This window comes from Emys orbicularis, chromosome 2, assembly GCF_028017835.1.
Source record: "Emys orbicularis isolate rEmyOrb1 chromosome 2, rEmyOrb1.hap1, whole genome shotgun sequence".
Lineage (NCBI taxonomy): Eukaryota > Metazoa > Chordata > Testudines > Emydidae > Emys > Emys orbicularis.
The window spans coordinates 298,346,545-298,373,377 of NC_088684.1; the positions used below are offsets into that span (position 1 = coordinate 298,346,545).

At 57.1% G+C, this 26,833-nt stretch overlaps 2 protein-coding genes across 2 annotated transcripts; one reads left to right on the forward strand and one right to left on the reverse strand.

The window, feature by feature from the left end:
* Positions 1-1,741: 1,741 nt before the first annotated feature.
* Positions 1,742-6,923, reverse strand: LOC135875105 (zinc finger protein 84-like). The gene is made up of 7 exons (XM_065400088.1): positions 6,716-6,923; positions 6,069-6,176; positions 5,439-5,552; positions 4,560-4,673; positions 3,788-4,251; positions 2,369-3,715; positions 1,742-2,239 (listed from the first exon to the last, which is right to left on the reverse strand). Exons 1-7 carry the CDS (start codon positions 6,921-6,923, stop codon positions 1,742-1,744), a joined length of 2,853 nt encoding a protein of 950 aa, XP_065256160.1.
* A 12,843-nt stretch (positions 6,924-19,766) lies between these two features.
* Positions 19,767-26,479, forward strand: LOC135874172 (retinoic acid receptor responder protein 2-like). Its single transcript, XM_065398924.1, has 4 exons — positions 19,767-19,931; positions 25,119-25,223; positions 25,862-25,966; positions 26,375-26,479. Exons 1-4 carry the CDS (start codon positions 19,767-19,769, stop codon positions 26,477-26,479), a joined length of 480 nt encoding a protein of 159 aa, XP_065254996.1.
* Positions 26,480-26,833: the final 354 nt, after the last annotated feature.

Sequence of the window (26,833 nt, forward strand, 5' to 3'; positions counted from 1 at the left end):
GTCCCCCCTACCCCAACCAGCCCTGGCTTCTTCTTTCTCATCAGTTGATCCAGTTCACCCAGCCACGCCCACAGGCCAGGCTGTCCCCTCCCCACCTCTGCTCACTCATCTACAGCAGGCAGCTTCAGTCCCCACAATACCCTGCAGCAGCAATCCACGCACAGGCGGTGCCTTCGCCGCCAGCACAAGGGATCCTGGGGAGGCCTGAGCGGCAGATGCTGCCTGGGAATGCACAGCCCTGGGGACAGCTTCGGGGGCAGCTGTCGGAGCCCGGCCCATTGCTGAGTGACCGACCTACCCAGGTGATACCCCCTTAGCTGTAACAACCTGGGGGACTGCTGGCTGCGTTTCCAGGTAAGGAAGAGAACTTACGAGAGGGTCACCACACGCACTGTCACTGCTGCAGGCCAAGCTCAGTGCACACACCAGGGTCCCTTCATCCCTCTGTTCCCCACATGCTCCCCGGGTGCCACCCTCCCTTCCCCCTCTAGTACAGGGGCTCCCTGCTACAACCCACAGCCTCATGCTAGAGGCTGTGTGCCCCCCATTCTGCCCTCCACAATCTGCCAGGGGCTCTGTGTGTGCCCCATGTCCCCCTCCCATGCCACTGTCCCCCCAGCCACGGGCTCTGTGTGCCCCACCCCACCCCTCCCACCATTAGTATTTCTTTTCTTCCCATCTGGGACATACGACTCATGATGTCGCCACGTTACTGCTGGGACGACGGGCAGAGCGTTGCTGGGAGTATCATGCTGGAACATGGCTCTGTTCGCCGCCGTGGAGCTAATTACACACCTGGCCGAGGCTGGTGGCTCAGCTAAGCCGGTACCAGGGCTCCCCGTGTCCCCCCCCCTGCCATCGAGCTGAGCACTGCCCTAGCATGCAGTCCTCCTCCACCAGGGCATCAGCACCCAGCTTCTCCTTCCCTCTCCCCAGCAAGGGCATCTCGTCCTCGTGGGAACCCCACTGCTTTCAGACCGACTGCAACCTTCTCTGGGGCTGGGGGCTGGGCCTCCTGCCCCTCCCCCCCCCCCCCCCCGGGAAGTGCAGACACTCTGGGGGACGGGACGGGACGGACGCTGTTACTGTGTCTACAGGGGCTGGAGCTCGCAGCCCCAGGCGGCCTGTCACTGCCCTGCAGCTGGCTCTGGGGGGGATCCAGAACCCAGCAATACCCTCGGTACAACGTACACCCAGGCTAGCTTGGATCGTAGCTTCCAAGAGCCACCCCCACCCCACGTTTAGCTCCAGGGAGGCGAGAGGGGAGAGCTCCACGGGCCGTTCCCGCCCAGGGAGTCTCTTTCAGGGTTTGGTTTCCCGGGACACTCGCCGCAGCGTCCCAGGCCTGCCACCTTGCTGCACCCTCCCCTCGCTCTGCTCACAGCAGTACTCGGCGTCTCTTCGCACCCTGCAGCAACGTGTGCTGATCAATCTGCCAGCTTGCCCGCTGTCAGCAGCTGTGTCCTCTCTGAAGTTCGGTGTGTGCAGAATGAAGTCAGATCTGGCTTCTGGCTGTACCGTTCCCCAGTCCGTGTCTGGTGTTGGGGGTGCGGCAGCAGCACGGGTTAGCCCCCCGTTCCCAGATCCCAGTCACCGTACAGCTCGCCGATCAGGCGCACACTCTACTCACTCCGGCTCGCACAGGGGGACGGGTGCTCTCTGGTGCACCCGCAGAGCTCTCTGATCTTCGAAGCTCCTGCCACCCCCGCTGCATTGACACCACATCTCTGCTTGCTTGGCTTCAGGAGCTCCCTGCCGTGGGGGACGTGGTGGCTGAGGCGCCCTCTGCAGGCCAAGCACATGTGGGGCCAGTCCCCACCGCGGCGCAGGGTGAAGGTGTCCCCGTGGGGGAAGCTTGCGTGGTGCTGGGGGAAGCGTATGGTCTCTGCTGGGAGTGGGTTCTGCGGTGAGTGAGGAGATTGGGCTTCTGGCTGAAGGTCTTCCCGCAGTCGCCACAGCTGTAGGGCCGCTCCCCGGTGTGGGTGCGGTAATGGGTCACCAGGTTGGGCTTCCAGCTGAAGCCCTTCCCGCACACGGTGCAGGCGAAGGGCCGCTCGCCGGTGTGAGTCCGCTGGTGCGTGAGGAGGTTGGGCTTCTGGCTGAAGCTCCTCCCGCACTGGGTGCACTGGAACGGCCGCTCCCCGGTGTGGGTCCGGAGGTGCGTGACCAGCGTGACCTTCTGCCGGAAGCATTTCCCACACTCCGGGCAGGCGTACGGCCGCTCCCCACCGGGCACTCGCTGGGGGAGCTCCAGGGCGACGTGCTCCTTGAAGGGCTTCCCGCATGGGGAGTGGGAACAGCACCTCTTCCCGGCGTGGGCCTCCATCAGATCCACGCTCGGTGGCCTTGCGGGAGGTCTCTCCCCGACGTGGACACGCTGGTGGATCTTCAGGGACATCTTGCCCTTGAAGCGCTTGGGGCACTGGGCACAGGCGAAGGGCCGCCGCCCCACATGGGTTCTCTGGTGGGCCAGGAGGTTGGGTTTCTGGCTGAAGCTCTTGCCGCACTGGGGGCAGGCGAAAGGCCGCTCGCCCGTGTGGATCCGGTAGTGAGTCACCAAGTTCCCCTTCTGGTTGAAGCGCCGCCCGCACTGGCTGCAGGCGAAGGGCCGCTCGCCCGTGTGGAGCCGCTGGTGCGTCATCAGGTTGGCTTTCAAGCCGAAGCTCTTCCCGCACACATCACACCGATGGGGCCTGTCGCCCCAGTGGCTTTCCCGGTGCTTTGCCAGCTGGCTGTGCTGGCTGAAGCTCCGCCTGCACTCGGGGCACGTCCAGGCTGTCTCCCCCACCTGCGCATCCTGCTGGGCTGGCAGGGACAGCCGGGGCCTGAGGCCTTTCCCGCGTTCCGGAAGCTGATACGGCTGCCATCCTGCGTGGCTGCCCTGATGGGCAACGAGAGCCGGCCAAAAGCTAAAGCTGCTCCCGCACTGGTTACAGATGAAGGGCCGCTCTGCCCCGGGGGCCGCGTGCGCCGCGTCGCCAGGGCCCAGGCAGGGTTCCAGGTGTCTGAGGAGATGTTGGTTCAGGCTGAGGCCTCTCCCATACTGGGCGCTCTCGCAGGGCCTCTCCCTGGCCTGGCCGGGCTGGTGCTTCAGAAGAGCCGCCTGTGGGCAGCTTTCCCCACACTGCACGCACAGGAAGGGCTGCTCTGCTGAGGGGGTTTGCTGGGGCAGTGGGATATGCGGTTTCTGGGGGAAGCTGCTACCACAGTCAGTGCACGTGCACAGTGCCTGGCTTCCGGGGATCTTCTGGGCCGGCACTGGCTGAGTGGGGTCGCGCTGGCTCTCCTGCTCAGCACCTGTGGGCTGCAGCGGCACGGCGGGGGGACTGTGGAGTGGGATTGGCTCTGCAGTCCCACAGGGTCTGGGCTGGCTCAGGCTGTGGGTTCTCTGGTGTGCTTTCAGGGACACCTTGTCCTTGAAGCACTTCTGGCACTCCCCGCACGGATAGGGGCGCGCATCCGTGTGGGTGCTCTGGTGAGTCACCAGGTTGGTCTTCTGGGTGAAGCGCTTCCCGCACTGGGGGCAGGCGTAGGGCCGCTCCCCGGTGTGGGTCCGGTAGTGAGTCACCAGGTTGGTCTTCTGGTTGAAGCTCTTCCCGCACTGGGCACAGCTGAAGGGCCGCTCGCCCGTGTGGGTCCGGTAGTGAGTCACCAAGTTGGGTTTCTGCGTGAAGCTCTTCCCGCACTCGGGGCATACGAACGGCCGCTTTTCCTCCTGGTCTCCCTGCTGTGCTGGGGACTTTGGCTTCCCCCCAAGCCCGCCCCACTGCGGCGGCTTCTCCCCCACGTGGGTTCTCTGGTGGGCAATGAGATTGGCCTTCTGGCTGAAGCTCTTCCCACACTGCGGGCAGGAGAAGGGGCGCTCCCCGGTGTGGATCCGCCGGTGAGTCAGGAGGTTGGGCTTCTGGCTGAAGCTCTTCCCGCAGTCTGGACACCTGTAGGGCTTCTCTCCCGTGTGGATCCTCTCGTGCGTGATGAGGCTCTGCTTCTGGCGGAAGCGTTTCCCGCACTCGGCACACTGGAAAGGCCCAGCCCCTAGCTGACGTACGACGGCGTCTGAACACTTGCTGAAGCCGGCTGATTCTTCCATCTTGATCCTTGTCTGGTTTCTCTGCTGCCTCTTGGATCCCAGCTGCCGACTGTGAAACGAGCCGTCGGAACTGTCACAGACCACGGGGGACAGCTCTAAGTCTGCAGCAAAGCTCTCCGCGTTCTCTTCTTGCTCGACTGCGTTCACACCCCCGTGCTCTGCTGGATTACAAAGAGAGAGTGACGGCATGAACTCCTGGGCCTTCCTTGCCGTTTGTAAAACTCTACAGAAACGAGCAGCTGCTAAGGCTGGGCCCAGACTGTACCCAGCTGAGGGCTGCACTGGCAGCCTGCAAGAACAGCAGAGGCCGCAGCCAACTGGCACAAGGCAGAGCAGACTGCAGCTGGCCTCATCTTTGCTATGGAACTGCAGCCCCTTGAGACAACAGGTCCAGCAAACCGCCCCTGTGCTGATCTCAGCCTCGCTGGAAGGGGAGCCCAGAGCAGAGCCAGTCGTTGCTCTCACTCACCTACGCAGGCACTTCCCAGGATCTTGCTCTCCTCCACTTTCTGCTGAGCCTCGATGTATCGCTCCTCCCATTGCTCAATCCGGAAGAAACCATCGGGCTTGAAAAATCCGTAGCCTGGTTGAGGGGATAGAGGATGTCATCAGGTATGGTGCGGCGCATCCAGTGCCAACACCACCGTGCTGGAGACCATGCATCTGCTACTTCACAAATCAAATAATTAACCCAAGTCCCAGGGGAACCTTTGTCTTTTTTCCAAGCCTCTGCTGCCTAATGTGGAATTAAAGATACCGGACACTACAAGCAGCACACCCCTGGCTAGCCCTCCTTGTCCTCACCACTGTCCTGGGGGCGACTGGCAGACAGAGGAGAGCAGATCCGGCCAGGAAAACAGTGAGCTTTCAACCTATCTCCCAAATGTTCATAAAAATACTTTGTTGGTGCCTTTCAACCCAGAATCTCAAAGCCCGTAACGCGTGTTAATGAATCCCATCTCCAGCCTGTCTCCTGGGAGGAAAGTCTGGATCACTAGCCACACTCTACTGATGGAGAAACTGAGGCCCAGGAAGGTTAAGTGCAAATTTGCAAATTTGCACAGTGGATCAGAGTGACAGAGCTGGGATTAGAACTCGGGAGCCTAGACTTATCCTTTGCCTTGTCCACTAATCCTCCCTGAACCGCTCAATCAAAGGGGAGGGGCCACAGCCAGATGTCATTTAGGACTGGTGCAAATCCACGACTGACACGTCCCCTGAAACTCTAGCAAATTCTATTTCATCTGATCTAAGTGAGTAAAGACATGGAAGGATTAAGCCAATGGCGGTTTCATCTGCTTCTCTCGACCTCGTGTGCTGCTAACCAGCTGTTGTGTTGAGCACTCACCTGCGCAGGGATCTGGTGGACGCTCTAAGCCACCAGAGATCAGCTGAACCCCCACACCTGGTTGTTCCCCTCGTTCAATCCGGAACAAGAGATCAGGTTTGAGAGCCGGGTGGCCTGGTTCGGGGGGGAAAATATTCCTGTTAGCAGGTGCTCGACCACTGCTGCCTGCACTGAAGTCAATGGGAGCCGGGGCTCGGTCCCCGCTGCATTGCTAGCTGGCGCTGGGTGGAGGGACGCGGCTGCTCAGAGCACGGCTACGGTCAGAGAGCGGAGAATGGAAAACGGCACAATCATACCCAGCCCCTCTAGTGCCTGGGGAGGAATAAGTCTCCGCTGCCCACTCAATCGCCAGTGTCTCATGCAAGATGGACAGCGACAGGGCCAGGCTGGGGGTGGATTTTAGGAGGTGGCCTAAGAAGTGGACCGAGGCCCTCCAAATAATTTCATGAGGGTCTCCAAAGAGGCTTAGATGACAATGACTTTGGAGCAGCACTGACCTGGATTTGAACTGGTGATGCCACGAGAAAAGGTTCCACAGCCCAGCTCCAGTTCGCTGTGCCATCCTGCCCCCTCCTTTGATGGGTGCAATTCTTCGGACATGGCTACACCCAGCCACCAGGCCAGCCTCACTGCCTTGTGTGGGGGATGGGGCTCTCAGAGCCTGCAACAGGCAACACCTGAACCTGCGCTCCACCAGGGGTCCAGACTGATCGCTCTTCCGCGTGGAGCTGCTTCCGCCTGAGGAGGGGACGGACAGAATGAAGAGGGAGACAGAGCACTCCCTGCTGCCCCACCAACCAGCCACGTACATCGCAAAGAGGGTGAGCCTCTCCAGCACCCCTCACGGCCACACCCAGAGCCACCCACTGCCGCCAGGGAGCACCCCTCTGCCCTGCCAGGGAGGGCTGCAAAATGGAGCCGTGAGGAAGTAGAGAGCCTGGCTCCTGGCAGCCCCAGGACAGTTTCCCTCAGCTCCTGGCTCCCAGATCCCGCTGGGGGAGCGCAGGCTGGTGAGAGAGAGTGAGGCAGGCAGCAGTGGGCAGTGAGTTTAGTGACACTCGTCTGGGGCTGGAGGGAAGAGCTTTGTCTCATGCACCGCAGTACCAGCTCTGCTTTCAGGGAGCAGCCTCTTGCAAAGGGATTTGAAGGAGGAGAAGATAACGGCTCTTCAATCAGTGACAGCTGAGCCCCGCCCAGCACTGTCCCCCGATCAGCACTCTCCAGCCCTTTTACTGCCTGGCATCTCACCTCTAACCTGTGCACCAGACAGTCCTCACCCAGCGAGGTGACCAGCTTGTAGTTCTCCCTCCTCACGGCCCAGTACAGCTCCCTCTGCCATTCCGCTAACGCCGCCCACTCCTCCGGGGAGATACAGACCCTGCCGTCCTCAGACGTCACCGGCACCTGCAACAAGAAGCCCCCACTCAGCACTGCCTGCTTCAGCAGCACAGCAGTCACCCACCCCGGTCTACTGGGCAAGGCCATTGTGTGCTGGCCGAAATGGGAGAACAGGCTGTGTGTGCCAGGCACTTGTCCCGGGCGACATGGCTGAGTACAATATGGGTGGCTGGTGGTCCCACGGCTCCTGCCTACCTCACCGTGCCGCAGATGTCATGTCAGAGAGCAGAAGGTTCTGTCTGGAGGAAGGAGCTTGGGATAGCTGGGGTAGGAATGGACAGGGGACACGCCTGTGAACAAACTGCTGGCAGGCAGCATCTCACATATGGGAGTGGCTGGAGCAGGGGACTGGGAGTTCTACGCCCAGCTCTGCCACTGATTCACTATGTGACCTTGAGCAAGTCACTTTCTCTGCTGTGCCTCAGTTTCCCCATCAGTGAATCTGGGACACACCACATCCTCCCTCCCAGGAAAACAGTCAAGCTGTATTTCTTACTGTAGGTAATATCTCTAGCTAATGGAGCCCAGAACCAAAGAGAAAGCTGGGCAGGAGGAGAGGAGGTCCAGAAGGATCCTGGACGCCCGGAAGTACAGTGACTAAGACCCAAAGGGCTCTCAGGAGAGGTGAGGAAACTGAGGCAGGGTCTTGCATGCAGCTGTTTGTTACTTCTCCATAGCTGTATATCCCTTGTGCTCTGGGTATGAGTGAGGTGTGTGGAGTTCAGAAATACCTTTGCAATGTCTGTGTTACTTGCTTTAACTGTAACAAAGTCCCTGTAGGGTTAACCTGTAAACCAGAGTGCCCGGGCGGGCAGAGCTTCAATGCTGGGAAGACTTGGGGAATCAGCGCTGGTCTTGGGGCCTAGGGCAACCGGAGCGCAGGGTTCCACACCTCCAGGAGGGGGTACCAGACGGGGTTGGGACCCCAGACGTGTGCCAGGCAGGCCAGGCATACAGACAAGGTGTGGACACTGCGCAGGCTCAGCCTGCTGAACAGTTCATCAGGCTATTACAGCAGCCCGGTTACTGTCCCCAAGGGGCAGGGCACTCAGCCAGGAGTGTGCATGAAGGCACAAAGTAACAAGAAATGGGGTGACGCATTGTTAGGTCTCCAACTCCTCCAGCAAGTGTCCAAACCCCACCACAAAACCCTCACAGAGAAACAAGGGATCAAAGGCTGCCCCCACCCACCACAGCACCACCTTCCTCTCTTCTGTGATGGGAGGAAATAGAAAGCAGAATTAACCCCTTCCTGTCCGCAATGTGCGTGCCCAAGACAGCAAGCAGTCAGGCAAGCCTCTGGCACCCTGCAGTCCCCCAGCTGCGGCCTACCTGGGCAGCACCCCCTGCAGGCACTTTCCCATCGGAGACGCCTCGGTGGAAGATGCCGTGGCTCCCGTGTGGAGGATGTGAGGACGAGATCCTGTCCCTTCACCTTTTACTGGGATTGGTAAGTCGAATCGTCCCCTCTCCCAGCTTCTTCGAGCGGCTGCTGCAGATCCCTGCACTGACAACAAGGAGAGCTAATAAGCGGGGGCTGGGGACAGAAGAGAGGCACAACCCAAAGGCTGGGAAGCTGCTCAGAGAGAGACTTGACCGACGCGGTCATCCCACCTCTCTCCAGCCATCTTAGGGAAAGAGTTCAGCTAAGCCCAGGCTCTGTATTGAATTCACAGCGCTCCTGTTATTGCAAACTTCCCCAAGACCAGCCCGCTCAGCACTCCTGGGACTTGTAGTCCATGCTGGCGAGAGGATGCTACCACACGTGAGTGCTGCCTAGCCTGCTTCACAGGACACAACGGGGGAGGGGAGAGAAAACTACAGCTCCCAGCAGCGCCCGGTACAGCATGAAGACAGCCTGTCCCTCTCTAGTCCGTGATAACAGTGACAGCAGGGCCCCTTTATCCCAGCCCACCAGCTCGGCTAGACACACAGCCCTGAAGGGTAGCACTGCAGGAAGCAGGAATGCAGACTGCACATCGGCAGACCCGGATTTCCCCTCCTCCCATCGTTTGTTTCAGTAATTCAGCGATTCCTGGCCCTAGTGCTATCCTGTGGCTGAGAGTTCTACAGGTGAATTATGCACCAATTACTTCCTTTGATGAGTTTTAAATGGGCTGCCTTTCCAGTTACTGAATGGCCCTTTGTTCTTGCAGTGTAGGCGGTGATAAGGAGAGCCCTGATTTACCTGTCTATCCAGTCCTTTCTTTGTCTCCTCCTCTCTACACTGAACTGTCCCAGTCTTTTCAATCTCTCCTGGCCTCCGTTTCGTCTCTATCCCCTTCCTATCGCTGCGCTATCTTGTTTGAGAAAGGGGGACCAGCACAGAATGCAGGATTTGGGGGGCGGGGAGATGTATAGGATGGCAGCACTCCGGACAAGAGCCCCACCCCTCATCCGAAGCTGCCAATTCACCCCTCCCCAATTCACACACTACAGCCCCCTGCCAAACCTTTCAAAGTAGCCAGTGTTTGCGTGTGTTCCAACTCTGACTAGCTAGCACATGAAGGGTTAAGTCTGATGTGCATGACAACTGCACTCAGCCCCTGATTTTCGGAGGGGTTGGCTGGTTACCAGCTCCCCACTGAAGTCAGGAGAGCTGCACGCCTCCCAGTGCCTGGCCCTTCGCACTGACAGAGAACATCCCATTTCCAAAGCACTTGACCATCGTTAGCCGATCCTCAAAGCACTCCCAGGTAGCAGTAACGGAGACATGTCGATGGGAAGTCACTTTCCCCAGGCCTTGCAGCCAGTGAGTATCGGAGCTGGGATTCAGACCCAGGCGGGCCTGGCCCCCGGACCCACGCTGACCCTGCACTTTAACTGAACTGTTGTGCCTGTCCCAGATGTCCGTAGTAACGAGGGAGGAATTACCTCCAGTCTCCGCTCCAGTTATTTTTCTCCCTGGCAGCTGTAGCTAATCCTGGAGTGCTGTCGTGTGCTCCTCGCGGGCAGAGCACCTGCTTTACGTCGCAAACGCCATTAGTTCCACTTTTCTGGGGCGGGAGCATTTATTGAACACTCGTCGTCTCTTCTACCCTCTCTGTGTGGAGCTTTCTGCACTTTCCTCTTCATCTGTGCCCAAATGCTCTGCTCTGAAGGGAAACGTTCGCCCCGGGCTGGTGCTGGACGGACACAGCACCCTGCAGGAAAGCTACTCGCTGGGAAATGTTGCATAACCACAGACCAGAATTTGAGCGGAGAAAACAGGCTTTGAACTTCAGCTCCTTCAGATGCTTTAAAATCCATGTTCCTCCTGGTTCTCTAGAGCATTCAAGGAACGGGAGGGCACTATGGATACCAGCTAAGCTATGCAGCCTAGGGGTAGTGTCGGGCAAGAAGTTTCATGCCAAGTGCCATCAGGCCGGTTAGACACTGGTGACTGGGAGTGGCTGAGGGACTTCCACACTCATCTCCTCTGATGCACCCCCAGATGTATTGGGCCACAAATTCTAATAAAAGCCCCCACCACCACCGCCCCCGCCAGCTCCATTAGTGCTGTGGCAGCTCTTGGCGAGTCTCTGGGCCAGGCAGAACCATTCTCAGAACTCGGCTGGTAAGACAGGAAGCAGTTAAGGAAGCTCATTTGGATCAGTGGTTCTCAACCTTTCCTGGCAACTGGAGTAGTGCACCAGAGTAAGGAGCCTGCGATGATCTCACCCCGATGAGGATTGGGGAGTTCCAGCAGCGTAGGGTGCGCATGACAGCAGAATCAGGCACTCGGACCTCTGCAGCACAAAGAGAATCATCACCTATTTACAGATGGGGAAACTGAGGCACGGGAAATTACTTGGTCAGCACTACTCAGGAAATCAGGGCAGAGCTGAGTTTGGAACCCGGGCATCCTGGCTTCCAGTCCCCAGCTCTCGTCAGCAAGCCACACTCCCACCTGAAACAAGTGAGGCATTGCCCAGCCCACACCAGGAAGCCCTGTGTGCGCATCCCAGTCCCATGAAGAAGCCAAAAGGAAGGGAAGAGGCCGAGCCTGCTGGAGGGGCCATTGGAGCGTGGAGAGGAAAACTGCCTGGGAACTTTGCAACGAAACCAGAGAAATCCCTCCGCTGGCCCCTCGTTCTATTTACAAAGACAACAGAGCTGGGCTCCGCGTGCAGAGGGGCCTCCCGACTGGCAGGCAGCCAGGGACAGGTTTGGCTCAGGGAGGGAGGTGTCAGGGAGGCAGGAGGGGATGGGGTTGAGCCTCCACATTAGCACTGCAGGGAGCACAGAAGAGGAGAGGGGGCCACTGTACACCCTGTCTTCACTCCCTTATAACTGCTGGGAGGACCACTCCTGACCCACCCATATCAGGTGAGACAAGCAATGGTGATGGTTAGGATAGAGATATTCAGGCCTGTCTGCAAAGGCCTAGACTTTAAGAATGTAGGTGTATTCTTATCACTAAGCTAGTTATAGAGGTATAAAAGAAAGAATAAAAATCACTGTCTGTCTGTGTAAGGGCCTTCTCTCGCTGTAACAGTCTGAGGCCCAGTTCTTTGGCTAAGCAGCAGAAGCAGCCATAAACTGGGACGTGTATGGTCACATCCTCACATTCCAAACTAGTCCCATGGAAATAAGGCAATCTGGGGCTGTTAGGAATACAACCCTGTCCTGATATTCCTATCACCTCCAGAGAAAGGGAAGAGCCTAGAAGATGTAAAAGGAAACTTAGTTTGACAGCAGCATCCTGTCTGGCAAGAACTCACTTATCAATAGCTGGGATGCGAAATCCTCATTTCTGTATTGTTCTATCACTGTAGTCTCCACTTCCCTATTGTTTGTCTGTATAATCTCTGTCTGGTTCTGGGATTGTTTCTGTCTGCTGTACAATTCATTTTGTTGGGTGTAATCCAATTAAGGTGGTGGGATATAATTGGTTAAATAACCATGTTACAGTATGTTAGGATTGGTTAGTTAAATTTCAGTAAATTGATTGGTTAAGATATAGCTAAGCAGAACTCAAGTTTTACTATATAGTCTGCAGTCAATCAGGAAGTAAGGGGGGAATGGGAACGGGGAATGGGGGGGAATTGGAATCATGTTTTGTTAAGGGGGGAATGGGAACAGGGAATGGGGGTGGGGGAATTGGAATCATGTTTCGCTAAGGGGGGGAAATGGGAACAGGGAATGGGAACAGGGACACAGGCAAGGCCCTGTGGTGTCAGAGCTGGGAAGGGGGACACTGAGGAAGGAAACTGGAATCATGCTTGCTGGAAGTTCACCCCAATAAACATCGAATTGTTTGCACCTTCGGACTTCGGGTATTGTTGCTCTCTGTTCATGCGAGAAGGACCAGGGAAGTGAGAGGGTGAAGGAATAAGCCCCCTAACAGTGCTCCTCGACCACCTCACATAAAGACAAACACGAAAATCATTGCTTTACCCACCCAGAAAGCACTTTCCAAGGCATACATGTGATAGCCTCTTGATGTGGGAGTGCTGATGGGCTTTTCCATCCCACAGTGCCCAATGCTGTGCTGGGGGCTGGGTGGGCGCTTGAAGCGGGTGGGGGTAAAAGCTGCCCTTCATTCAGGCTAAATGTAAGAAACAATTAAGTCCTTTATGAAATAAGATGGCTGAAACAATAGGAGCCACCACCCAAAACACAGTCCATATGCAAGGAGCTGAGCATATGCAGGGGGGTGAGTATTGCTGTGATGGAGCCATGCACGCATGTGGAGGGAAGCAGTCAGAAACACCAGAGAGGCACACAGAGAAGGCAGCAGGGAAGTACCGGAGACAGCCAGAGAAGCATTTGTAGCATGACCTTCAGAGAAAGCTCTTGGGCAGAGTGCTAGCTGGAAAGGGGCTTGGAACCATGAGCAAAGAAGCGCTCTCCAATTGTTTGATTCCTGCTGTGTTCAGGGAGACAGGACTTTGCATACTCTTTGTAGATAAATAGGGTTGCATCAAAGAAATGCCTGATTCCATCATTGATTGCTCCTAATAGAAACAACCCACAAGTCCCCAGATATTGGCTAACCACCCAGATCAGAAAGGGTGACACTGGGAAGCAGGCTTAGGCCATCTGAGTAGAACTGGCTTTCAGCACTCTCTTGGTTTGCAGTTATTTACAAAAAAGTACTCAAGGGTTTGGTTCTGCTCCCATTTCCCTGCTCTGCCCCACATGATGGCTTCCAGGTCTCCCCAGCCACTGTGCTACAACAGAACCCCCTCTACGCACAGGGAGAGATTTCTTAGGCCATTGGACGGCTCCATTGATTGACGCAGTTGAACAACTAAACCCTGGAATCTACAAAGAGAAAGTGCACTTCCCCTCCCTATTCTGTTGCCTGACACCCAAGCTCAGGCACTTTAGCTCCTTCAGCAATTTGAGTTGTTTCCATATTTCGTTAAGCACAGGGGGTGTTGGACAATAAGGGTCAATCCAAGCTGAAAGCGCCTGTCCCCAGGAGACTCGAACACAGGATGTGTTTTTCACAGAAGTCCCAGAGCAGTGAGACTGAGCATCTTTGCAATACAAGGCTGTCTCTACTAGCAGCCAGAGACTGGCAAACAGTCAGTGCGCCTTTGAGTCTCCTTCAGCCCATCCCCTCAATTCAAGTCAAACAGAACTAGCACTGCAGAGAGTGAGTTGGACAAACATCAACAGAGCTGAGCTGAAAGCTTGTTCCCAGCTATTACCGAGATTGCTACAGTCGTCCTCCGTCCTCCACGGGCCATGGCACGATGGTCCCCTACAGTCCATTTATAGAGCTAGTGTGTAATGTCCTGTCTAACGGGGCTCCCGTCCCTTCCCTTAGGACAGCGGTTCTCAACCAGGGGGACGCGTAGCCCTCGGGGTACACAGAGATCTTCCAGGGGGTACATCAACTCATCTAGAGATTTGCCTAGTTTTACAACAGGCTACATAAAAAGCACTAGTGAAGTCAAATTTCATACAATGACTTACTTATACTGCTCTATATACTATACACTGAAATGTAAGTACATTATTTATATTCCAATCCATTTATTTTATAACTTTATGGTAAAAATGAGAGAGTAAGCAATTTTTCAATAATAGTGTGCACTGACACTTCAGTATTTTTATGTCTGATTTTGTGAGCAAGTAGCTTTTAAGTGAGGTGAAACTTGGGGTAGGAAGACAAATCAGACCCCTGAAAGGGGAACAGTAGTGTGGAAAGGTTGCGAACCACTGCCTTAGGAGATGGGTTTACAGGCTTGTCACGGATACACTAGGAGATTTTCCTTGATATCTACCCTTAATTTCCCTTTTCTCCATTCCAGCCCCTGAGTCCCAGTCACTTTCTCACCCTGGCAACAGCCTGAGTAATTCCTCTGCCAGCGCAACTCCTAACTCACCTCATCATGGGGCAGTTGGAAGAGATAAAACTAACCTCCACCGAGCCTCTCCCCACACCCGCCCCCTCCACCCAGCCTCTCCCCACACCCACACCCTCTCCCCACCCCTCCACCCCGCCACTCCCCACACCACCCCCTCTACTCAGCCTAACCCTGCCCCCTCTACCCAGCCTCTCCCCACACCCACCCCCTCCACCCAACCTAACCCCACCCCCTCCACCCAGCCTCTCCCCACCCCTCCACCACACCACCCCCTCCACCCCGCCACTCCCCACACCACCCCCTCTACCCAGCCTCTCCCCAGACCCACCCCCTCTACCCAGCCTCTCCCCAGACCCACCCCCTCTACCCAGCCTCTCCCCTCTACCCACCCCCACCCAACCTAACCCTGCCCCCTCCACCCCGCCTCTCCCCACACTCGTCCCCTCCACCCAACCTAACCCCACCCCCTCTCCCCAGCCTCTCCCCACCCCCTCCACCCAGCCCCACACCCCAACTCCCCACGTGGTCGCCAGACACCCCCCGCCAGGGCCTCCTCACGTCACGGCAGCGGCGCTTACGTCACCCTGTGACTCCATTTTGTGGTGGGAACACGTCATCGCGCATTGTTATGGCAACACAGTCCAACTCCCGCGCTAAGCCCTAGACCCGCATCACCGCGGCGAACGCCCAGCCTCGCGGGATGACGTCACGTCGGAACGTAATGACAACGCCGCACGGACGCGCTCACCCTCAGCCAGCTCCGTGGAGACGCCGCAGCTGAGCGCGGCCCCGCAAAGGATCACGGGAAAGCTAGGAGCCAGACATCTCGCGAGAACACGCGGGACTACACGCACCGCGCGAGAACGGGACCACACGGCGTGATGGGAGATGTAGTTCCGGGCGGGGCAGGGCGCGCCCGCGAGCTGTTAGAGCAGGAGGGCCCAGCGCGGTGTTCTGTAGAGGAGCCTTGACACAGACGGCTAGAGTGCCGCCCTATAACACCATAGAGTCCTGCCAGAGCGCCGCTCCCGGGGCACCATAGAGACGTGCCCGCATAGCGCTGCTCCCCTGGCACCATAGAGACCGTAGAGACGTACCAGAGTGCCCCTCCCACTGTACCATAGAGACGTACCAGAGCGCCACCTCTGCCCAGTTAGGGAGCAGAGAACTGAAAGGCTGAGGCCATGGAACCCAGGCGTCCTGACTCCCTGCCCCACCTGCTCTAAGTTAGGGTCTCCAGGTGTCCGGTTTTTGACTGGAAAATCTGGACGAAAAAGAGATCGGGCACTGTCTGGTCAGCAGACACTAGAAGTCCGGTTACCAGAGTAACCGCGATCAGCCTTCCTGCCGAGTGGGCGGGAAGACCTGCAGAGACATGCTGGCCACTTCCGGGAGCCGCATGGAGCCAGGGCAGGTAGGGAGCCTGCCACTGCGCCACTGACCGGACTATTAACAGCCGGAGCCACCAGGGTCCCATTTCAACCAGGTGTTCTGGTTGAAAATCGGCTGCCTGGCAACCCTCGTGGGAAGGAAGGGGGCAACCTGCTACCTGCAGGGCGTGGATGTTGGGAGAGGAGCCGTTCGGAGAGCAACCCCTGTCCAGTCTCTGCTCTCACCCCACTGGCTGCAGAGGGGCCTGGGCTTGGCACATCGCAAGGGACCACTTCCCCTGAATTGCCGGGCTGGGCTGCCAATCCCAGCTCCGCACATGGCGCAATCACCACCCAGGTAGGAGCCTGGCCAGCCCCCAGCGCCGCTCCCTGGGAACCCGGGCGCCCGCTCGCTCTGGCGGCGGAAGTTGGCAGGCTCTGGCACTTTGCAGCCAGACCGCCCCAGCCACAGCTGAGGTAGCCCAGGAGCCAGGGCCCCAAGAGCCCCTCACCGTGGGGTGTGTAGGAACCAGGAGCGGAGGCTCCTTAAACACCTCGGGAGAAGAGGGAGACCCCAGAACCAATATTTCTGTTCCATGTAAGTTTTCTTCAGCCTGCTAGGGTTAGCGGGTCATGGCTTCCAGGGGTCGGCTACAAACAATGGGGCAAGTTCCCCAGACGGAAGCAAGCAGCCCCCTCCCCCTGTTCCATGGACCCTGACAGACACAGGATGCCTGGGTGTGTTTAGGACCATCCCTTGCCTCGGTGCTGGGGGGCTGGAGGGGAGAGCTGGGAGTCAGGACTCCTGGGTTCTCTCCCTGGCTCTGGGAGGGGAGTGGAGAGTAGTGGTTAGAGCAGGGGGGCTGGGAGCCAGGACTCCTGGGTTCCATCCCCTGCTCTGGGAGGGGAGTGGAGGCTAGTGGGTTAGAGGGGGGCTGGGACTCAGGGCTCCTGAGCTCTATTCCTGGCTCAGAGAGGGGAATGATGTTTTGTGGTTAGAGCAGGGGGCTGGGGGAGCTGGGAGCCAGGACACCTGGGTTCTATTCCCAGCTCCTTCACAGACTTCTTGTGTGACCTGAGTGAGTGGCCTATGGAGAGAGCCTCTCCTGCCCCCCATAGGTAACTGGTGAGGTGGGAAGAATGCAGCAGTCCCCCAGCTGGGCGGGAGGGGACGAGTGAGTGGAGGGCAGGACCTTGGAGCAGGGGGCGGCGCCTCAGGGAGAGGGGGCGGAGCAGTGGTGTCCAGTTTTCAGAAATTGGAAAGTTGGCAACCCTAGTTCTAACCCTCTTCACTCCCAGTGGCGGGGATCCCCCTGTTATCACCCCAAGCATTCTAAAACATGAGTCAGGCACCCCCAGGCATGGGATTGGCTTAAATATAATGGGAATACATTTTGAAATAATAAATGTGCTCTTTTATTTGCCTTCTCATTTCTGAGCTTTTAGGGTGCACGCGGGTCGTGTTTTCCAGCTTTTCTCTGCAACGGTGAGGACTAGAAACTTACTTTTTTTCTGAAATGAAAGCTGAGATTCTCATGTAATAACGTGGCTCCAGGAGCTGGGGCTTTAACAAAATCCACCAGCTAGCGTGAAACTCAATGAAATCGGGAGCATTGGCAACACTAGAAATAGAAACCAGGAGTCCCAAGTATTATTTCCTGCCCCACCCCCACACCCCACACACCATCTAACCCACTAGCCTCCCCCCCCCCAGGTGTGAGGGTTGCAAATCCCCACTCTGCTTGGGCGTCAGTAATGCCATTCAGGTGCTCCACAAGTCACAGAGACCTGAGCTCCAGCCCGAGTGGGGAGAAAGTCTCCGGATCCCCTGTGGATGTTGTTTACATGTCCGTTTGAAGTCTGCACCTGTGGTGGTGATACTAGGAGCACAAACAGCTAATACATTTCAATCAAAGCTTCCAACCATAGGCGGCGAGTTCTATGGGCCTGCGGTGCCCGTGCTCCACCAATATTCAGCAATATTCAGTGTTTGGGCTGATATTTTCAGAGCCGTCCTGTCCATAGGATGGATGGGGCAGCATCCCCTGGCCCCATGCTTCGGGGGGCCCCGTGCTTCAGGGGGATGCAGGGTCCAGGGCAGCCTGCGGGGTAGCGGGGGACCTGGCGTTGGCAGCAGCAAGTGACCCGGCCCCAGCCTGCCCCACTCCGCCCCGCCTCCACTCCTTCCCCCAAACCTCCGCCCCCCCCGGCTCTTCTCGCCCCTGCTCCGCCCCCTCCTCACCTCTACTCCGCCCCTTCCCCCAAGCCTCTGCCCCCCCCGGCTCTTCTCGCCCCTGCTCCGCACCCTCCTCACCCCCATTCCACCCCTTCCCCCAAACCACCGCCCCGCCTCTTTCCGGCTTCCGTCCCCTCCCCCGAGCGATGCCGGGAGCAGGGCGGGGCCGGCTGGGGCCAGGTCACTCGCTACTGCTGGTGCCAGGCCCCTGTGGACAGGACGGCTCTGCTCTGACCCGTTCTGGGCACCATCAAAAATAATACAAACCTGTCACCCATGCTCCCAGCCCCACTTTAACTATACCGGGCTAGCTTTAGAAATGCTCCCTGATTCCCCGGCTGTACTCCCTGTGCAGTCACCCTCCCCCTGCCTCTCTTTCAACCTGGCCAGGGAATCAGCTGGGAGCACGGCTGGGGGAGCTGTGGGCTAGATTGGCTTGGTGGCAGTGGGGAGTGGGGCCTGGAGAGAGGAGGTCGGCTCGGAACACTTTGAAGGCGGGAGGAGCGTACTTTAAGTACTTTACGAAGGATTAGAAGAGCAGCGCGAGGGTTGAGTCTGGTTGGCAGGGAGAAAGTGGGATCAGGGGCTGGGGGGGGCAGGCTACGGTTAGGGGCGTGGGTGAGGCACAGAGCAGGGAATAGCTGGCTTCAGTATCTAAGGAGAAGTATCTCCGCTGCCCCCCGCCCTCCCCAAGCGCTCAGACTCTGTGCTGAGAATTCAGCTTTTCGAACCATTCGGAGAAACACTGAACTTCAAACCAGCACAACCTTCAGCATTTCCAACCCCTGCTCTCTGTTCCTCTGTTGCCTAATCCACCTGCCCTCCCAGCCAGTGACCCGATGCCACGGGGCCCCTGCCTGCCTGGGAAAGGTTCCGCTCTGCCACACGGTTGCTCTCTCTGGGTGGAACATCTGTTAGGTTTCCGATAAAACGTAGCGACCAGAACGGACAAACAAACTGATCCAGCCGTGGGGGCTGGGAGACCCAGCACCAGGGACGGACACAGCCCGGTTCCCCAGCTTGTAGGGAGCAAGATGGACTCAGTGGGACCTGTCCAGGCTTTGCCCTCGCTGCTGCTCTGAGCTCCGTTCTCGTCACAGGGCGGGGGTGGGGAAAGCCTGCGGAGCCCCCTGTGGGCAGCACCCCTAGAGCCAGAACCCCTGCAGCTGTCAGAGCTCAGGGCGCCCGTTGGGAAGAGCTCCGGAGGGATGGCCTCAGGTCTGGGAGTTCGGTTCCTTTCTTTGCCATTCGCTCGCCGGGAGATTCCTCTCGCTGGGCTGCAGGGATAGTGACCATGACGTGACCCCGCCCCACCCCTCACTCAGTATGCACTGCCCCGGTGCCCTGCGCTGGGCGATGCCCCTGGATTGCAGAGGGCTGTGAGGAGGAGCCAGCCCGGGGGGCTCCCAGCACCAGGCCGGAAGCAACGGGTGGCAGAAGCTGAACCTCTGTGAGTCTCTTTCCATCCTACCTCCTGAGCGTCCCCTCCCCCACCCCAAACACACCCCTGTCCCTGGTCAGATGGGGGCTCGGTGTGGGGCGAGCTGGCAGGGCGGTGGGTCTCTGCATTGCGGTGACCCGCAGGGCGTGCAGAGCTTCCCCCGGACACAGCCGGGGAGAGGAGCCAAGAAAGGATGTGCTCTGGCTCCAGGGACCTGCGGCTGCAGCACCGAATGGGCTCCTTCAATCCAGCCCTAGAGGCGAGATGGGTTTAGTGACCAGCCACAGGACAGAGCTTCCAGGCCACCAGGAACTGGGCAACCCGTTCCCCTGGCTCGCCCTCCCTCCTGCCCCACCCCCACGGCCGGGCTGTGCCAACTTTGCCTGCCTCTCTCCAGCAGCTCCCGACAACAAATCGATGACAGAGATTGCAATGGGCAGGGTGCTGGCCGGGGCAGGGGGAGGAGTAGGGCAGCTTCTGGGGAATTAGTTAATGGAAGACTAAGATCAACAGAGGGGAGTTCTTGGGGTGGGGGAGAGGGGCAGACGGCGCCCTGGGATCCATTCGCCACCCGCACAGATGAAGGGGCTGCTAGTTCTGGGCTTGGGCTTGGTGGCCCTGGCTGCGGCTAGCGAATTGACGCTGCAGGAGAGGGTGGTGGACTTGGTGCTGGAGGATTTTCACAACAGGAAATTCGTGCAATGGGTGTACAAGAAACAGGCCGTGGAAGACGTCACTGAAACAGTGAGTGCGTGAGAGCCGGCGACGCGTTGCTGTGCGCTGAGCTGCTGAGTCCCTCCCCAGAGGTGGCTGCTCCGCAGTGATGGGGGAAGCGATTCCTGTCTACCCAGCCTGTATGGTGCTTTGGGATCCTGTGGGACGAAAGGAACGTGGGACTCTCATGGCTGAGAGCCCCTCTGGGTGGGTTTGCAGTGGGGGTACACAGCGCCCATGGGTGGGGACGGAGGAGGTCTGCAGAGACTGGCTGGGGGCAGGGAAGGGGAGCTGTGGGGAGGACTGGGTTTGGGTACAGGGAGGGGGGTGGGATGGCGATGGGCAGGGGCCTGGGGATGAACTGGAGCTCTGCAGAGCTTGGTGCAGACACAGCCATGCTCAGCACTCCCAGTGGCTCATGCGTCGTGCATCGCCTGGGGGGACAAGGCCGGCTAGGTGGCCAGGGCTCTGCACAGCCAGAATGGGGAAAGCAGGACGGAGCCTGGCCCCATGGAGCTGCTCACGGCCCGGCAGGCAGCGCGAGGCGGGCGTCGGTCGGGAGAGCTGGTTCCAGCTAACGGGGCTCAGCGTACTGGCCCAGGAGGGCTAGGCTGGGTTGCGGGCACCTGGCCAGCCTTGTCAGAGGCGAATGGGCGTTGACCTGCAGAGCTCAGCTACACATGAACTGTGCCCGGCCCCCCTGAGGGGGCAGCCAGCGGCAGGCACAGGGTGCGGGGCACTGTCGGGGCCTAGGAGTGGTGACGTCCCAGTAGCCCCGCCCCTTTGCTCCCCAGGCTCGCCCCACCCCTTCTGAGGGACCCCAAGCCCACCCACTCCCCTGGGGTCCAGTCTAGGGCTGCGCATTGGCAGCTGTTGGTGCTGCTCACAATCCCTCGCTGCCCCTCCCTGGGCTGTAACCCGCTCTCCCGGGCGCTCCAGCGCCTGCTGCAGCTTCCTCCCACGCTGCGGCCGAGCTCGGGCTGGCTGCCCACAGTGCCCGGCCTCTCCGATGGCAGCTTTTCCTCCCGGCTGTGCCCCTCGGCCCCACCGGAGACGTAACCCACCAGCCATTGGCCCCTTCCCGGCTGCTGCGGCACGGGGCGAACCCCCCACACTCCAGCACAAGCCGCGGGGCGCTCAGGGGCTTCTCCCAGGCTCCTCTGCGGACAGCGCTGCTCATGGGAGCGGGCGCGTTGGACGTCCTGTCAGACTTGGGGGCCGGGAGCAGCACGAGGCAGAGGGAGTCTCTACCAGCCCCTCCGTCGCCTGGGGCGACACTGCCCCTCACAGGGTCGCGCCATGGCGGGCGAGTGAGGCTGTACCCCGGAGGTGGCTGGTTGGTGCAGGCCGCATGCCCAGGCCCCTGGCTCTGTGCTGGGCTGGAGTCTCCAGCGCACCCCTGGGCACTGGCTAGTCACAGTGAGCAATGCACACTCCCCTTAGCACGCAGGGCCTTTCCTCAGGACCCACGCGTCCCGGGGAGCCTGGGGCTCTGGCAGGAGCTGCCAGCAGCGCTTTGCTGACCCTGGTGTGACGATCTGGGAATGTTCTTAATGTGGTCTTTGAGTCCTGAGTGGGGAGTATTGACCTGGGAAAGTTGCAGGGGAGTTTTGCTGGGGCTGTCTGCATGGGGGATGGGAGACTTTCCTTGAGGGAAGTTACCTGAGCATGTAACATGAGAACCCAGGAAGGGGGTGGGGCCAGGTGACACCTTTGCCTGGGAAATGGACAAAGGCTGGGGGAGGAGCCGGGGGAAGGTGAAGTAAGAGCGCTGGAGGGAGTTTCAGTTTGGAGCTGGCTGGGGAAATGGAGAGGAGCCCAGATGGGCTCTGGTTCCCCAACAGGGCTCTGGCCTCCCTCCAGATCGACCTAACTGAGGGGGTCCTGTTGTCTCTACCTGCAAGACCTGTCTTGGACTGTGTTCCTGTCGTCTAAAGCCGGGGGTGCAGGGCCGTATCTCCCCCACACTCCATGACACCTGGTTTATACTTTCAGAGGACTGAAAAGTATAATGTAAGGGCCGGATCAGATGATAAACAGTCACATAAAAAAGAATCTGGCACATCAGAAAAAGGTTATAGTCAGGAGCAGAGGACTGAAAAGTATAATGTAAGGGCCGGATCAGATGATAAACAGCCACATAAAAAAGAAGCTGGCACATCAGAAAAAGGCAGGCTAATAAACAGGGACAAGTTTTTAAAGTGCTTGTACACAAATGCCAGAAGTCTAAATAATAAGATGGGTGAACTAGAGTGCCTTGTGATAAAGGAGGATATAGATATAATATGCATCACAGAAACCTGGTGGACTGAGAGCAATCAATGGGACACAATCATTCCGGGGTACAAAATATATCGGAAGGACAGAACAGGCCGTGCAGGGGGAGGAGTGGCACTATATGTTAAAGAAAGTGTAGATTCAAATGAAGTAAAAATCTTAAGCGAATCCACAGGTTCCATAGAGTCTCTATGGATAGAAATTTCATGCTCTAGTAAAAATATAACATTAGGGATCTATTATCGACCACCTGACCAGGACAGTAATAGTGATGATGAAATGCTAAGGGAAATTAGAGAGGCTATCAAAATTAAGAACCCAATAATAGTGGGGGATTTCAATTATCCCCATATTGACTGGGAACATTTCACTTCAGGACGAAATGCAGAGATAAAATTTCTCGATACTTTAAATGACTGCTTCATGGAGCAGCTGGTACGGGAACCCACAAGGGGAGAGGCGACTCTAGATTTAATCCTGAGTGGAGCGCAGGAGCTGGTCCAAGAGGTAACTATAGCGGGACCGCTTGGAAATAGTGACCATAATACAATAGCATTCAACATCCCTGTGGTGGGAAGAACACCTCAACTGCCCAACACTGTGGCCTTTAATTTCAAAAGGGGGAACTATACAAAAATGAGGGGGTTAGTTAGACAAAAGTTAAAAGGTTCAGTGACTAAAGTGAAATCCCTGCAAGTTGCGTGGGCCCTTTGTAAAGACACCATAATAGAGGCTCAACTTCAATGTATACCCCAAATTAAGAAAAACAGTAAAAGAACTAAAAAAGAGCCACCGTGGCTTAACAACCATGTAAAAGAAGCAGTGAGAGATAAAAAGACTTCCTTTAAAAAGTGGAAGTCAAATCCTAGTGAGGCAAATAGAAAGGAGCACAAACACTGCCAACTTAAGTGCAAGAGTGTAATAAGAAAAGCCAAAGAGGAGTTTGAAGAACGGCTAGCCAAAAACTCCAAAGGTAATAACAAAATGTTTTTTAAGTACATCAGAAGCAGGAAGCCTGCTAAACAACCAGTGGGGCCCCTTGACGATGAAAATACAAAAGGAGCGCTTAAAGATGATAAAGTCATTGCGGAGAAACTAAATGGATTCTTTGCTTCAGTCTTCACGGCTGAGGATGTTAGGGAGATTCCCAAACCTGAGCTGGCTTTTGTAGGTGACAAATCTGAGGAACTGTCACAGATTGAAGTATCACTAGAGGAGGTTTTGGAATTAATTGATAAACTCAACATTAACAAGTCACCGGGACCAGATGGCATTCACCCAAGAGTTCTGAAAGAACTCAAATGTGAAGTTGCGGAACTATTAACTAAGGTTTGTAACCTGTCCTTTAAATCAGCTTCGGTACCCAATGACTGGAAGTTAGCTAATGTAACGCCAATATTTAAAAAGGGCTCTAGGGGTGATCCCGGCAATTACAGACCGGTAAGTCTAACGTCGGTACCGGGCAAATTAGTTGAAACAATAGTAAAGAACAAAATTGTCAGACACATAGAAAAACATAAACTCTTGAGCAATAGTCAACATGGTTTCTGTAAAGGGAAATCGTGTCTTACTAATCTATTAGAGTTCTTTGAAGGGGTCAACAAACATGTGGACAAGGGGGATCCGGTGGACATAGTGTACTTAGATTTCCAGAAAGCCTTTGACAAGGTCCCTCACCAAAGGCTCTTACGTAAATTAAGCTGTCATGGGATAAAAGGGAAGGTCCTTTCATGGATTGAGAACTGGTTAAAGGACAGGGAACAAAGGGTAGGAATTAATGGTAAATTCTCAGAATGGAGAGGGGTAACTAGTGGTGTTCCCCAAGGGTCAGTCCTAGGACCTATCCTATTCAATTTATTCATAAATGATCTGGAGAAAGGGGTAAACAGTGAGGTGGCAAAGTTTGCAGATGATACTAAACTACTCAAGATAGTTAAGACCAAAGCAGATTGTGAAGAACTTCAAAAAGATCTCACAAAACTAAGTGATTGGGCAACAAAATGGCAAATGAAATTTAATGTGGATAAATGTAAAGTAATGCACATTGGAAAAAATAACCCCAACTATACATACAACATGATGGGGGCTAATTTAGCTACAACGAGTCAGGAAAAAGATCTTGGCGTCATCGTGGATAGTTCTCTAAAGATGTCCATGCAGTGTGCAGAGGCGGTCAAAAAAGCAAACAGGATGTTAGGAATCATTAAAAAGGGGATAGAGAATAAGACTGAGAATATATTATTGCCCTTATATAAATCCATGGTTCGCCCACATCTCGAATACTGTGTACAGATGTGGTCTCCTCACCTCAAAAAAGATATTCTAGCACTAGAAAAGGTTCAGAAAAGAGCAACTAAAATGATTAAGGGTTTAGAGAGGGTCCCATATGAGGAGAGATTAAAGAGGCTAGGACTCTTCAGTTTGGAAAAGAGAAGACTAAGGGGGGACATGATAGAGGTATATAAAATCATGAGTGATGTTGAGAAAGTGGATAAGGAAAAGTTATTTACTTATTCCCATAATACAAGAACTAGGGGTCACCAAAAGAAATTAATAGGCAGCAGGTTTAAAACAAATAAAAGGAAGTTCTTCTTCACGCAGCGCACAGTCAACTTGTGGAACTCCTTACCTGAGGAGGTTGTGAAGGCTAGGACTATAACAATGTTTAAAAGGGGACTGGATAAATTCATGGTGGCTAAGTCCATAAATGGCTATTAGCCAGGATGGGTAAGAATGGTGTCCCTAGCCTCTGTTCGTCAGAGGATGGAGATGGATGGCAGGAGAGAGATCACTTGATCATTGCCTGTTAGGTTCACTCCCTCTGGGGCACCTGGCATTGGCCACTGTCGGTAGACAGATACTGGGCTAGATGGACCTTTGGTCTGACCCAGTACGGCCTTTCTTATGTTCTTATGTTCTTATGTTTCTCTTTCGTTCCAGGAGTATCCGGCGGGGCCCTTTGTGCGGCTGCGGGTCAAGCTCCAGCAGACCCAGTGCCGGAACCAGCCGGGGAGCAGACAGGACTGTGCCCTCAACCGCAGAGGGGTGAGCGAGGGGCCAGCCGCCTCCGACCTCTCTCTGTCCGGGCGGCTGGGTCACTGCTCCGGAGGGTCATTTCCCCTCCCTCCACTGGGGAGCGGGGCTGCGGTGACGCGCTCCCCACCCCGGGAATGAGGTGGGGGGCAGCCCCCAGCTCCGCCGGGCCCCAGGGAGGAGTGCGGAGCGTGCGAGCGGCAGGGAGGAGCTGAGCGCTGGCACGCGGCTGAGTGTGCGCGGAGCAGGGGGGCTCAGCTGGACCCTGCGTGGTGGGGGCTGGAGGCGGCTGCCCGCGGGGCAAGGTGCTGGGCTCCGGTCCCTGCTCTGCCAGGGACTCCCCGGGGACAAGTCACCGTGTGGCTCTGGCTGTGCTGGGGTCAGCGCCTGCCTCACCCCACAGGCTGTGCGGGGGACATAGACTGGGGAGGCCCAGCACCTACACGGATTGGGGCCGGGCGTGCAGGGGTGTAGGTGCACCGACCTGTGGGTGTGAGGGGGAATATCCCCCGCGGTGAGGGAGGGGCACAGACGGCCCTGGGGACACGTGCAGCAGGGGGAGCTGGCCGGGCAGAGCTGCTGCATGTTCTCGGCAGCCCCTGGGCGCTGCCCACGGGGCTGGAGGCTTCACTTGGTCCCTCTCTCCTCAGAGGAAGCAGATCTGCCTGGCTTGTGTCAAGTTTGACTCCCGCAGCCCGGACGAGGTGCTGGGTAGCTACACGCACTGCAGGAAGGAGAAGCAGCAAGCTGTGAGTGCGCCCGCGGGCAGGGATCGGGCACAGAGCCGCTCTCCTGGGAGCAGGTGCTGGGAAAATCCAACACGTCGGCAAGGGGCCTGGGAGCAGTGCTGGGTGAGGCCAGGCTCAGCTGGGCCATTCCACCCCCCAGGTCCCACTCCCAGGTGCAGCATGGGTCTGCGCACGGAGGACGGACAGACACCTGTGCTCCTGGTAGATGCCAGGACATGCACATGCCCATGACATGCACACGGACATACACACGCATGCAGCACGCGAGCACTGAGGCTCAGCGGTTCCATGCTCTGTGCAGACTGATGGTGCCAACAGCGCTGGGCCCAGCCCATGCCCCCGGGGTGCTGCTTGGGGCTGGATCTGCACCAGCTCCCTGGCCGGAGCTGTGACCTGGCACCTCTGCCCCTGCAGGAGATGGAGACGAGACACGAGGAGGAGTGCAGGACTGTGCAGGAGACGGGCGAAGTGCTCCACCATATCGGCGTGTATGCCTTCTCCGGAGAGCTGCCGTCCTAGCCACCCCACATCCACAGCATGGTAGGACGGGCACCCGCAGGCAAGGCCCTGGGACCAGGTGGGGGCTGGGCTGCTCATGGTTCCCTTCGGGGGCTCTGGGCTGGGCACCAGATATCTCCCCCCTCCGGCCGAGCCCCCCTGCAGAGCGCTCCGTGCCCGCTCCCCTTGGGACTGATGCCCTTTGACCCACTGTCCTCCCCAGGGGCTGATCCCACAGCCCAGCAGAGGGCGCCAAGATGCACCGTAGCAGGAGGGGGCGTGTCCAGCGCCCCCAAGAGGGACCAAGGGCAGGCAGCAATGGGGCAGGGGTTTCCGGGGTCCGGCCTGGGCTGCAGAGACTCGGGCTCACCCAAG